Genomic DNA, 14,090 nt, shown 5'->3' on the forward strand with positions numbered 1-14,090 from the left:
GTAAGCACTGCTGATACATAGCATGGTACAATACTTATCTCAAGGAAAAGACCTTGAGTGATTATTTGAGTTGTGAACTGAACTACCTGCTTCCTCTCTGCCCCCAGAGGACACTATTTTTGCTAGGGGAGCAGCTAACAAACTGTAGATTATTTAGACCTGAGTGCTTGGCAGACATTTTCTTGAAAATGAAAGTAATGAGGATATTACCTTGAGAAAAACAGTCATCAGTATTATTTGTCCACAATAAACTTTGAGCTTTCAAAATTAGAAAAAACAACAACAAAACTTGTATCTAGCACTGTGACTTGGACAGCTTCCCTCTACTTAAAGGTTTTCTGATGTGACCAGTAATGATATTGATATTAATAAATGTGATTTTTTGACATTATATAAGGCAATATGCCAGCATTTGGAAGATCTATATAACCCAGGATACCAATATCTTCCAAATGACCTAAGTGTGGTGTTAGAAAATTGTGCACTCCTGACTACACAGTGGCACTGTGGATAGAGCATAAGCCTGGGATGCTGAGGACCCAGGTTTGAAACTCTGAGGTTTCTGGCTTGAGCGCAGGCTCACACCAGCTTGAGCGTGAGGTTGGGCTGGCTTGGGCATGGGATCATAGATATGACCACATGGTTGCTGGCTTGAGCTCAGAAGTCGCTGGCTTGAAGCCCAAGGTTGCTGGATTGAGCAAGAAGAGGTCACTGGCTCAGCTAGAGAGCCCCAGTGAAGGCACATATGGGAAAGCAATCAGTGAATACACTAGGGTGCTGTAATGAAGAATTGATGCTTTTTTTTTTAAATAAATATTTTATTGAGCACCTGCTGCTTGCTTGGCTTTGGGGCAGAATTGATTCTCTGGGGGAATCAAGGTCTTACCCTTTTTTTTTTTTTTTTTACAGAGACAGAGAGTCAGAGAGGGGGATAGACAGGGACAGACAGACAGGAATGGAGAGAGATGAGAAGCATCAATCATCAGTTTTTCCTTGCGACACCTTAGCTGTTCATTGATTGCTTTCTCATATGTGCCTTGACCGTGGGGCTACAGCAGACCGAGTAACCCCTTGCTTGAGCCAGCGACCTTGGATCCAAGCTGGTGAGCTTTGCTCAAACCAGATGAGCCCGCACTCAAGCTGGCGACCTCGGGGTCTCGAACCTCAGTCCTTCCGCATTCCAGTCCCACGCTCTATCCACTGCGCCACTGCCTGGTCAGGCGAATTGCTGCTTCTAATGTCTCTCCCTTCCTGTCTGTCTATCCCTGTCTGTCCTTCTCTCTCTCTCTTTCTCACAAAAAAAAGAAAAAAGAAAGAAAAAAAATTGTGCAAGGAGAATGATTGATCAAGAGCGAGGCCACCAGTGGGTTTTAATGTAATAGAGGACGAAGTGTTCAGATTCCACATTACAACTAACTTCCAAGAATCAACCACATGTTGGGTTTTGGTGTAGTATCGAAGAAAAATGACCACAATTTTATGAAGAGGTGATTAAAATACCCCTTTTTTTTCCAACTGCACACCTGTGTGAATATGGATTTTCTAATTACTTGAACCAAAACGACACCACAGCAGAGTGAATGCAGAGGCAGACAATCCAGCTGCCTTCTATTAAGCAAGACCTGAAAGAGATGTGCAAAACAGTAAAATATGCCATTCTTATATTTTAATTTTCAGAAAATATAGTTAATTTGCATTAAATATCTGTTATTTATTTATATTAACATGTAAAATGTTTATTGTTATTTTAAATTAATAAATATTTGTTCAATTTCTTGGTTTTAATTTGTGATACAGTATATATCAGTGGACATAATCCATATAAGCAAAAGCTATTTGGGATTCCCAATAGTTTATAAGTTTACTAAGGGATCCTGAGACCAAAAAGTATAAGAACTACTAATTTAGATCATAAACAGAACCACAAAGATTTGCAATACTTTGCAAGGCTTATTAAGATATTATTTGCTTTTTCACCACCCCCTCCCCATAGTTAAGACTTTGCATTCCCTGGAGTTGATTTTGTGATTCTCAAATGGTTTTGGGTAATCCCACCTTGGGGCCATTGAGTAAAAGGAGTAATTTTGGTCAACTGCCTAGAATCCTGGTGTTTCAGTGCCAAAGGGACCTTGGAGAGTGTGTTGTCCTAATCCAGTTCCCTCAATCTGCAGACGAGACAACAGACCCAGAGAAGGGAAGGGAATTGTCATGTGAAGTTTGTGGCATAGACAGGGTTAGAGGGACCTGATCTCCCACAAAATCCCGCTCAAGCATTTAGGGGAGGCCTCTCGGAGGCCAAGTGGGTTTGGTACAGTGTTACCTTTGCCAAGATAGAAAATTGATTGGTCCATGTCCTGCCCATAATCTCCTGGCCAATGGATGCTGATAAGGATAGAGTCCTCACTTGGCCCTTGTGGTCTGGTCCTTAAACTGTTTCCTCAGAATAGTCCAGAAGAGTACCCAGCTTCGTATTTTTAGACTCAAAGTAGTTTCCCTGGCTTTTCCCAAAAAGCTTGGGGGTAGTAGGAAATTTGAGAGGTTTTCTTCCTGGAAGTAGAAGAGAAAGGTTACCAAAAGTAAGATTCCTTTCTGCAGGGTAAAGATGGGTCTCATAGGGTCAAATACATATGTTATTTGGTTTCTCCTGAATTGCAGATTTGAAGAAATGTGCATAAGCATCATTTAGGAAGGATTTAGGTTATTTGTGCAAAAAAGAATTTCCAGACTGTGCCAGGGGCCAAATCTTGAGTGCGTGTGATTTGGGTGAAAGCCACACCATATATGACCTGGTCCATATCCTTCTGGAAGTAACAAGGAATAGAAAATGCTGAGGATGACTCCTCTGCTGTCACTCCTTAGATAACTTCCCATTCTTCAGGGAAAAAGCAGAAATTCCTTGCCCATCCTCACCCCCACCTGAGTGGCCACGAAACCGACTCATTCTTCCACGTCGGTGCCTCACGTTTCTCTTTAGGCTTGTGTTTCCAGGCCTTCCTTCCTTGTCTGCAGACTTACAAATCCCGCCGGTCCTGCTGGGCTCTGCATAGGCCTCTCCCTTCTGAGCCTCACCTGCGGCCCTCCCTGGGCATTGTCCCTGGCTCTTCTTCAGTTCGGGCTCTTTCTACCTTGAGATGTTAACTAGCTTCCACAGACTGAGGTCCGTAACTGATTCTTATTTCCACTGCTGCATTAACACATGTTTTACACATGATAGTAATTTTCCTAGTGAAAAAATAAATGAAGTGTGAGAAACTTTATAACTGCACGTTGAGGGCCGGTCTATGTAATAGGTGAGGGGAAAATCTGTCCTCGAGGCAGAAGGATAAACTAGGTGACCAAAGAGGGCTTCTCCAATCCTAGGACTTTATGGCATTTGACTTTTTTTATTTGTTTGTTTAAAGCAAAGCATGGCAGGGACTTCTGGCCTTTTGAGGTACCATATGACTTTTACTTTGTTCACTTTTCATAATTTTTTTTTTTTTTTTAAACAGGAGAAAATCAAACTCTAATACATGCACAAGGGGAATTACATAAGCCTGAAAATTCTCTCCATAAAACTTTCTGTTAAGGGTTTTGGGCTACTCTTTTTTATCCCCCCTGTTCTCTGATACCAGTTCTGTCCCTTACAGGTAAGTTTGTCATCCTCTGTTATAGGACTGGATCTGGTTCTTTACAGTGGACGGCGATGAAAACCAGGCCCAGACACTCTAGGAAAGGGTAGAGTGCCTACAGAGAACCTACTATCCCTCTGGTCTCATCCTCAAGAAAGGGAGTCCTCAGAGCTGCCACAGGGAGTGGAACTGATAGCCCAGTGGCTAGGGTAGTGGCGTGGGGATCAGACTGCCTGGGTTTGAATCCTCATTCAACTCTTTGCCAGGTGTGTGACCTTGAGCAAGTTGCTTCCTCATCCATAAAATGAAGTTAATACAAATCTCATAGGGTTGCTGTAGAAACAGAATGAGGCAATACATGAAGGCATTTGGCACAGTACTGAGTGCTTAATAAATGTTAGCTCTCATTGTTGTTAACATGCCCTTGTCTACCTTCTTCTCACTTCAGATGGTTCCAGACCTTGATCCACCTGTTAAAAGGCAACATTGGCACAGGACTCCTGGGGCTGCCCCTGGCAGTGAAAAATGCAGGCATCTTGGTAAGGGTCTGCATGGGTAGAGGGAAGTTTCATGACAAATTTTAGAAGATAGTGGGTTTAAAAATATATTTTTTTACTTCATTTAGAACATTGTAAGTGGGAGGGATAAAATAAAATTGGCTGAGAAAAAGCAAAATTCAGATGTTTCTTTATCTAAAGATACTTATTGAGGGCCTTTTGTGTGCCAGGCACTGTTGTAGGCTCTTAGGATACTATCAGTGAATAAAACAGACCAAAATTCCCGCCCTCAAAGCTTACTTCCCAGTGAGGAGGATGTATTTTAAATGTCTCAGGCAGTTTCTATCAATAATATAAACTAATGAGTAAGAGAAGACTGTCCATTTTCTGCAGTCCTTCCATACCCCATCTCTAGATGGCCAATTCTGAGAATATTTGTCTTTTATGATTTGCCCCCTAAAGACTGCCTGAGCAAAGCCATTCTGGTTATGTTAGCATTGGAGATAGCTCAGAGATGTGGACTGCCCTTAGCTAAGGGCTATCTTTCTTGTTCTGGTATTGCTCTTAAAAGATCTTTTGCCCTTCCCCCCACCCCTTCACCTCTCTCTTTTTCCCAGTCACAGGAGCCTTCTTTTCTGCTGATTGGCAACAATCTTGGGACATCCTTATCTTGTCATTCTCTGTGAGATTCTGTTGAAGGCATTAAGGTTCAGATGATGCCTGCCTCCCCGAGCTAATCTTCATGATCACATTCTGTCTCTAACACTGCACCAGGAGTGCTGTCATGGGAAAGTGCCCTAGTAGCGTAGCATGTTGATCATTTGCAAATCCAGTCTCTGTTGGCTCACTCCTAATTCTCCCTGCTTGTCTTTCCCTCTCTTGCCCGCAATACCTGTCCCCAGTTGGGTCCCCTCAGCCTGCTGCTGATCGGCATCGTGGCCGTGCACTGCATGGGTATCCTGGTCAAATGTGCTCACCACTTCTGCCACAGGTGAGAGCCCTCTGAGCCGCCTCTTGAGTGACAGATTGTCCTTTTAGGTTTCATTACCTGAAAGTGAGCACTTACACAGATCACTCTAAATTTTTTATGCTAGCTGAAGGTGGCTGCTGATTAACCTTGCCTTGTTATTTTTGTGTTCTTTTTAATCATACATCATCTGTCAAATTTACTTATGTCCAGTGGACAGAGTACACTATAATTTTATATGCTTTGTAATATTTACCCATTGAAATGATTCTACCAGATGGTTGTTAATTATAATGAAAGTAACTGTCCCATTGACTTGATACTTCTGATCCTCAAAAGCATTCAGTCCAGGACTTGGCGATAGCTCCAGGGTGACAGCTGGGGAACTGGCCCAGGTCTCAGTGAGCTACGTTTGTTCTGTCATTGTCTAACGCACACGCTCTGCCCTTCCTCTCTCCCTCCCCTCCTCCCAGACTGAACAAGCCCTTTGTGGACTATGGGGAGACAGTGATGTATGGACTGGAATCCAGCCCTATCTCCTGGCTCCGGAACCACGCACACTGGGGAAGGTAACTGGTTTCCTGTCTCACTGTGGCTGTGGCCTCCCAGTGGTCAGGCCTTCAGACAGGACGCTGAGATGTGGGAGACAGTGTAAGCAGTGGAAAGACCGTTGTTTGTGTCAGTGAACTTGAGTTACAGTTCAGCCTTCAGTGGTAATCTCTGTGACCTTGGGCTGTGTGACCCCTTCCTTCTTTGATCCTCAGTGTCCTCACTGGTGAAACATGGGACCTAGCTTAAAGGAACTCTATATGTTGTTCCATCTTTGACAGTCCTTAAGCAGGGGATTATATTTAATTCCCTCATTGTTCAACAAATATATATAAGTACTCCTAAGTGGTATAAAACAAATCTAGGTACAGGGAGTGTGGATTCTCTGAGGTCAATTATGTAGTCCCTCAACTCCAGGGACTTGCAGTTTTTCTTTTTCTTTCTTTCTTTCTCTCTCTTTTTTTTTTTTTTTTGAATTTTATAAGTTTATTTATGTATCTGCGAACAGATGGGCCGAGACACTGGTGATGTCAGCCTTAGACTTGTAGTTTTTCTAAGGAGAAAGGTGTATGAGAAGCTTGTGAACAAGAGATCAGGAACAGTATAAACCAGCAGGAGAGAGTGTCCTGAGCTATAAATATACCCTAGGCACTCGGGGAAGAAACTGTCAAGATTCTCTTGTCCGCAGTGCCAGTTGAGAAGTGCGCAGGATTGGTGTTTTAAGGGCAGGGCACTGGGCCGGAGAGGGAGGCCTTTAAGAAGGTGAAGTGAGCTGGCCGGGTGAGCTATTAGGGAAAGATATGTTTCAGGAGGTAGGAAGTCTTTAAAAAAAATTAATTTGTTGATGAGAGAGAGAGAGAGAGAGAGAGAGAGAAAAGAGAGAAACATCTATTCATTGCTCTACTTAGTTGTTCATTCATTGGTTGCTTCTTGTATGTGCCCTGACTGGGGATCAAACCCACTACCTTGGTGTGTTGGGATGATGCTCTAACCAACTGAGCTACCCAGCCAGGGCTCCAGGAGATGGGAGTGTTTGAAAATTTCTCCTATGATAACTTGTCAGATGCCTGAAGAGAAATACCTTACTTTTTGTTTTCTATTTGAGGAAGCAGTACATTTAGATGTAGAAAATTGATACCATCAAGGGCTGAGTCGCCCCCTTTTTTAAATTGAGCCACATTAAAACTGTATTTTTCAGAAAAACTCCTTTTTGTGGTCATAGGGAAACATTCACCTTCACTCAGCGTTAGCTTCCTCCTATGAGATAGGTTTATGTAATTCTTTCAGCATTTTCTGTTGATTGGGAGAACCCAGATTGCTAAGTGACCGCTGTTGACTGATTCTTCCTTCCTTCCCTCCCTCCCTCCCTGTTTCCCTGTCTCCTTTTTTCCCTCTTTCCTTTCCTTCTCCCTCTCTACTTCCCTCCCTCTTCTTTTCTCCCTCTCTTCCCTTCCCCCCTCTCCTCTTCTCCCTTTCTTTCTTTCTCTCTCTCTCTCTCTATCCCTCTTTCCCTCTCTCCTTATGGCTCACCCTGCCCCTTTCCTTACTTATCCTCTAATTCCCTCCCATCCATCCATCCATCCATCCATCCATAAAATTAATGTGTACTAATGGTAAAAAAAATTTTTTTTGTGTGTTTTTCTGAAGTGAGAAGTATGGAGGCAGACAGACAGATTCCCGCATGTGCCCGACTGGGATCCACTCGGCATGCCCACCAGGGGGCAATGCTCTGCCCATCTGGGCTGTTGCTTTGTTGCAACCAGAGCCATTCTAGTGCTTGAGGCGGAGGCCATGGAGCCATCCTCAGTACCTGGGCCAACTTTGCTCCCATGGAGCCTTGGCTGCAGGAGGGGAAGAGAGAGAGAAAGGAGAGGGGGAAGGGTGGAGAAGCAGATGGGCGCTTCTCCTGTGTGCCCTGGCTGGGAATCGAATCTGGGACTTCCACATGCCGGGCTGATGCTCTACCACTGAGCCAACTAGCCAGGGCCAAAAAAAATTTTTTTTGAACAAGATAAAAGGACATAAAGTGAAAAGTAAAAATATATTTATACTGGTCACAGTGGCATTGGTATCCTTTTGGAATATCTGTATAGTACATACAAATATGTACATATTCTTAAACCTTTTTTATATAAATTGACCATACTATGTGTACTATTTGGAAATTTATTTTTTCCCTTAAAGGTCTTAGTCATTTCTCTGTCAGCCCATATAGATTTAGTGTATGCTTTTTACCTGCTAACTACTGTTTCATTTAAGAATGAGCTATAATTTAATCATTTTTCTTTTGACGACCCTTTAAGTTGTAACCAACTGTTTGGGTACATCTATTTCTATGTACTTAGGTGAGAGCAGGTTGATTCTTGGATTCAAGTTATAGAAAGAGACGGTGAAGGGGTCCGTACTTCCTAGGTGGTTATGCTGTGGGTTCCCTGTAGCTTTAGAAGAAAAACCACGTGAGCCTGACCAGGCGGTGGCGCAGTGGATAGAGCATCGACTGGGATGCAGAAGGACCCAGGTTCGAGACCCCGAGGTCGCCAGCTTGAGCGCAGGTTCATCTGGTTTGAGCAAAAGGTCACCAGCTTGGACCCAAGGTTGCTGGCTCGAGCAAGGGGTTACTCGGTCTACTGTAGCCCCATGGTCAAGGCACATATGAGAAAGCAATCAATGAACAACTAAGGTGTTGCAACGAAAAACTGATGATTGATGTTTCTCATCTCTCTCTCCATTCCTGTCTGTCTGTCCCTATCTATCCCTCTCTCTGACTCTCTCTCTGTCTCTGTAAAAAAATAAAAGAAAAGAAAAAAGAAGAAAAAAACCACATGAGATGGGATGACAAGTGGGCCATGGGGATGGGGAGGCCAAGGGACTGGGCAGTGGTCCTGGTGTGAGTGCTCTGCTCCAGCCATTCCAATCCTGGGATTGCCTGACCTCGTGCAGCATTGCAGACAAGAAGCCAGGAAGGGGACCTTTGGAATCCACACATATGGCGCCTCCTTCTCCTTCCTCCAAAGCTCCAGACTGGTGGCCTTTGGCAGCAGGGCACACTTCTCCTTGTCACCTGATGGGAAGTGGGACAGAAGCACTGTTCAAACACATGTCTCTCTGGGAGTCTTGCTTTTTATTGTCATGATCTTTGTATTTGTTCTTTCTCTGCTTTCAGGCACATTGTGGACTTCTTCCTGATTGTCACGCAGCTGGGATTCTGCTGTGTTTATTTTGTTTTTCTGGCTGACAACTTTAAACAGGTAGGTCCCTGGTTAAGAGGGGTCAGTGGGGGGAGAGAGTAGGGGAAAGAGAGAGAAAGAGAGAGAGAGAGGGAAAGAGAGAGAGAGAGGGAAAGAGAATGACAAGAGATAAGTGGATTTTCTGTATAGCATATTTTCTGAACCAGTTTTGATCAGCAAGAGAATTAAGATTCTTTACATAGAACACTCACTATACATGGAACAGCGTCTTTTGTTTAATTTCATCTAAAGACCTAGGGCATCGAGAAACTTAAAATGTCTTGTCCATCTTTCTGTCTTTAGGTAAGATATAACCAGACCCAGCTCAAGTAACTCAGTTACTGTTATAATTATGAAGATCTCCAAAGATAGTTCACCAACCACAAACTTCTGTATGGCCTTTTTCATACCCTGAACCTTTCTTTAGTCAGGAACCCATTCCCGGGGGAGGTCCACTGGCCTTTGTCATTTGAAAGGCTTTTCCTGTCTCTTTTCTTCCCCACATTCTAGGTGATAGAAGCGGCCAATGCAACCACCAATAACTGCCACAACAATGAGACGGTGATTCTGATGCCCACCATGGACTCCAGACTCTACATGCTTACCTTTCTGCCATTCCTGGTGCTGCTGGTTTTCGTCAGGAACCTTCGAGTCCTGTCTATCTTCTCCCTGTTGGCCAACATCACTATGCTGGTCAGCCTGGTCATGATCTACCAGTTCATTGTTCAGGTACGAGCCTAGACTCTCTTCTTCCACCTATTAGATAGTCAAAGAAACAAACACAACTGTGTGAAATATAAATAAGGATATGTTACTTATGCATGATATATTTATATTGGGATTCTCAACTTCAGCACTATGAACATTTTGGGCCAGATAACTCTTTGTCATGGGGAAGCTGTCCTATGCCTCGGAGGGTATTTAGCAGCCTCCCTGGTCTCTGCCTGCTAGGTGCTAGTAACAACACCCCCTCCCCAGTTGTGACAATAAAAATGCTTCTAGATGTTGCCAAATGTCTCTAGGAGGGGAAAGTCACTCCCTCTGAGATCACTGATTTAAACTTTTCCCCAATTAGACAGTTAGTACACAGATAATTTTATAAGATTGGAAAATAGAGAAAAATATTAAGATAAAAATAAAAATCAATTCTTCTAACCTATATTTAGCTAAAATATTCCTTACCACTCCATTTTTATATTGATTTGTCAAAACGATAATTCCATTTATTGTTCCTCCTTGCACAGCCCGCAGATATATGTACATACATGATATATGCACAGATGATATATGTACATAGATGGGTAGGAGATCAGGCTGGGAAAAATGTGCCCTTAAACACCGTGGATGTTTGTGGGCAATACATTGCATTTTGCCAAAATTTAAGAAAAGGCAAAGAGTGACAGCAGGGGAATAAGAGCATCATTAAAAAAAAAAAGTATTTAAATCTAATTCTCCAAATAACTAACTCATCAATACATATACTCATTAAAGTACAGACAACACAAGTGCCTGTTGAACACCACGTCCCCACCCTGAGTCTCCGCAGGCCCCCCGGTGTGAGGGGTCTGTCTCCTTCTAGGTCCTCTAAGTACATTTCACACTGTATAACTGTGTATGGAAATAGATGAAACAAAAATATATTGTTTTATTTTTTAACGTAATTTAAAAGATTAGTATAGGTAGTGTTCATCTACTTTGCTTTTTTCCCCTTGATGATGCCTCAGAGAGCTTTCCGTATTGATGTGCCTGGTCTTACTTCGTTCCTTTTGATTGCTACCTGGTATCTCAGAGAAGAGATGTACGTTAGATAATTTAACCAGTCCTCAGTCAGCGACTCTTAGGTTATTTATAATTTTTAGTATTATTTCAGTTTTGTGACAGTGCCTTTTCTTACAACTTTCTTTTTGTGGGCATGCATAAATACTTCCCCAAGATGTTTATCTCGAGGTGCAATTGCTGAAGAGTTTGCACTTTTGAGATTTTTATATTGTCAAGTTGTTTTTTCCAAAAACTTTACTCTAGACAACAGTTTGGTGATTACAAAAGGGCAAAGGGGGTGGGGAAGGGAGAAGAGGGTAAAGGAGGATCAGTGGTGATGGAAGGAGACCTGACTTGGGGTGGTGAACACACAATACAGTGTACCGATGATGTGTTATAGAATTGTACACCTGAAAACCATGTAATTTTATTAACCAATGCCACCTCAATAAATCCAATTTTTAAAAATCCAAAAACTATTTATCAATTTCATGTAGACTCATTTCTGTAGTATATTTCTCATCCTAGCCAACACTGGATAAACCAATTGTTTTAATTTTGGTCAGTCTGACAGGTAAACTTGATCTTATTTTCACACAGCTACCCACTGATGTAGTTTCTAGGAGAACAGTGGGTTGTAAAATGAAGGGACTTCCTGTACTGAAGCCATGATAATTAATTTAGATTTACATAGTGAGCATTTACTGTTTTTTCCTTGTCCTAGTGAGTCAGATGGGTGGGAGATAGTGACTCTTCTGCAGAATTATTGTCTAAAACAAAATAAAAAACTATCTATGTTATTGTGAGACTGGAAGACAGGTCTGTGCATGTACAATGGATCATTTCCAGAGACTTTATTTCCCCTGCCTCTGGCAAATGAAATTAAAACAGAGAAGGGTAAATAAATTATTGATTTAATTTTATAATTAGAGATTTTAATCAGTACCTAGGAAATACTGCAGTGGACATTAAAGATGAGGTGAGCAACACACATGCCACATTTAATTATAAAGCGGTGCAGGTAGTTGGACTGTGGTCATCGCTGTGATCAGAGGGCTGGATGGGAATGTGGGCTGTGATAGCATCTCAGTCTCAGCAGAAGGTAGTGTCTGTCCAGAGCATGGCCTGTGCACAGTACAACATGCACTTCTGGGTGAGGCTGCCCTGCTGATTTCCTGAGAGCAATTCAGAGCCTGCCTCTGGGCTCAACCAGGAGGTGTGTTGTGATCACACAGTGCTGTCTGCCCGGGTACAGCATGGGAGAAGGCTGGTTCGGCGGTGTTGAGCAGTTCATTTTGACGTGGCACAGAGCTAACGGTGTTCCCTCTGGGTCGTTTGTGTTGCCGCTGCTGCTGTTGCTATCGCCCTATCTTGGCATTTTGCTCTGTTTACCATAAGGATTTCACAGTTGTTCAATGTTCCTTTACTTGATCCGGAGCATGTATGTGATTAGTGCTCTTGTTCCTCATACACACACCCTCACAGGAAGCTGACTGAGGTTGTCCAGTTGAGAAGGTCTCCTTGGAATGAATGGCCGGCAGTACAGTTCTGAGCAGAATGCCTTGTCCAGAGGGCACTCCCAATAAATGTTTTATCACTGCATATTCTTAATTCTGATACGCATTTTTTCAGACTGTCAATTTTAAAATTGGAATACATCTTACAATTCTTACATCCACTTAACAGCATTTTCTCAAAAAGCTGTTATTATTATGATTGATAGTAGTGTAGAATTGAGGAGCTAATATGTTGATAGAGAGCTGATTCTAATTTGTATGTTCTTTGCATATTAAACTATTTTCATTTAGTTGGTTGGGTTATAAGTCAGTAGCAGTTATTAGGTATGTAGAATCTTAAATTCATTCTGCTGGTCTCGTTTATGCTAGTATCCCCAGATGTATATTCTGAAATTCCCTCTCTGATTCATCAACCTTGTCTGATGTACGAACCTGAGCAGTAGTCATCCCCTAACCGGCTGATGGCTCGTGCTTCCAGGAACTTAAGTCACACTGTGACTCAGGAATAATTACAGGGCACTTTCACTTCTTGTCTCATTGTAGAGACAAAAAATATTGTCTGTTTTCATTCCAGTTACAGAAACGCTTCTTGTAAAAGAGATCTGATTTCTTAGCAGCGGCTCAGAAAAATATATATTTTTAATTCTTTGTTTTAGGGAGAACATAGAATAATTACTTGCAAACCTTTCAAAGAGAAGCCTATTGCAGAGATTAATATGTACTAGATCTTCATTTGTTCACTGATATTCTATCACACTGTTAGAACATGCTGCATATTTATCTAAATGCCTCTATCATTAAATCAATTTTAAAACATTGTAAAAGGCAGTTGTAAAGTCAATTTTTATTTTAATTGAAGCAATGTACACTTATGGTTTAAAAAGCCAGATTCTGGAAAGGTCAGCAGCTTCTTCCCTGCTCCGCTTCCTGCTCCTCCGATGCTATTACAGGGGGCTGGTGCTCTTCTGGGGGGCTGATGCTCATATGGGGGGGCTGGTGCTCATACGGGGGGCAGGCTGGTGCTCTAACCGGGGGCTGGCACTATTACAGGGGGCTGGTGCTCTTCTGGGGGGCTGATGCTCATACGGGGGGGCTGATGCTCATACGGGGGGCAGGCTGGTGCTCTAACCGGGGGCTGGTGCTATCACGGGGCTGCTGGCCAGCGGTGAGCCAGGGAGGAGCCTGTGCCTGTACCTCCTCCCTTATATGGTACCAGCAGTTGACATTTGCCTTGGTTTTTATTTGCCTATTTTTTAAATGCTCCTTTTGCTGTTTTTCCTAAATGTTTCAATACTGTCATATACCTGTCACTATTTTCCAGGTACATAAACTTATTCATAAGGATTTTTTTTTAAAAGAAAGAAAAGTAAAGGAAAAAAGTAAAAAAGCTCATCTAAAAATTTCCCATCTTCCCTTAACTACTATGAGTTGATGCTTCCCGCTCCTCCCCTGCCCTTTCTCTCTCTCTCCTCTCTCTAAAATCCATAAATACCATCTTAAAAAAAAAATCATCTTTCTTTCCATCTTTATCTGTGGGGAATGTTTATGTAATTGTATCACAGTGATTATGAAGATTTAAATTTTATTTTTTTAAAATTTTCTTTCATAAGCAGTTTTTCATGTGCTACTTATTTTTTACTTTTTTCATTTCTATTTTTAAACTTTTTAAATAGTGCATGATATTCTATGATATATTATAGTTGATGTGAGTAAACTAAATGTTGACTTGTTTGGGAACATTTAGGTTGTTTTAGTTAATAATAAATAGGCCCTGGCCGGTTGGCTCAGTGGTAGAGCGTCGGCCTGGCATGCAGAAGTCCCGGGTTCGATTCCCGGCCAGGGCACACAGGAGAAGCGCCCATTTGCTTCTCTACCCTTCCCCCTCTCCTTCCTCTCTGTCTCTCTCTTCCCCTCCTGCAGCTGAGGCTCCATTGGAGCAAAGATGGCCCAGGCACTGGGGATGG

General features: G+C 42.4%; 1 protein-coding gene across 6 annotated transcripts in view; it reads left to right on the forward strand.

Moving 5' to 3' along the window:
• SLC36A1 (solute carrier family 36 member 1) overlaps nucleotides 1–14,090 on the forward strand; it is a 47,094-nt gene that overhangs the window by 11,223 nt on the left and 21,781 nt on the right. For all 6 annotated transcript variants that reach the window (XM_066273046.1, XM_066273048.1, XM_066273052.1 and 3 more), the window contains 5 exons: nucleotides 4,060–4,150; nucleotides 5,011–5,099; nucleotides 5,549–5,644; nucleotides 8,788–8,872; nucleotides 9,362–9,580. In XM_066273046.1, coding sequence (XP_066129143.1) covers nucleotides 4,060–4,150; nucleotides 5,011–5,099; nucleotides 5,549–5,644; nucleotides 8,788–8,872; nucleotides 9,362–9,580 — 580 coding nt within the window. The remainder of the gene's footprint in view (nucleotides 1–4,059; nucleotides 4,151–5,010; nucleotides 5,100–5,548; nucleotides 5,645–8,787; nucleotides 8,873–9,361; nucleotides 9,581–14,090) is intronic.

Source organism: Saccopteryx bilineata, chromosome 4, assembly GCF_036850765.1.
Source record: "Saccopteryx bilineata isolate mSacBil1 chromosome 4, mSacBil1_pri_phased_curated, whole genome shotgun sequence".
NCBI lineage: Eukaryota > Metazoa > Chordata > Mammalia > Chiroptera > Emballonuridae > Saccopteryx > Saccopteryx bilineata.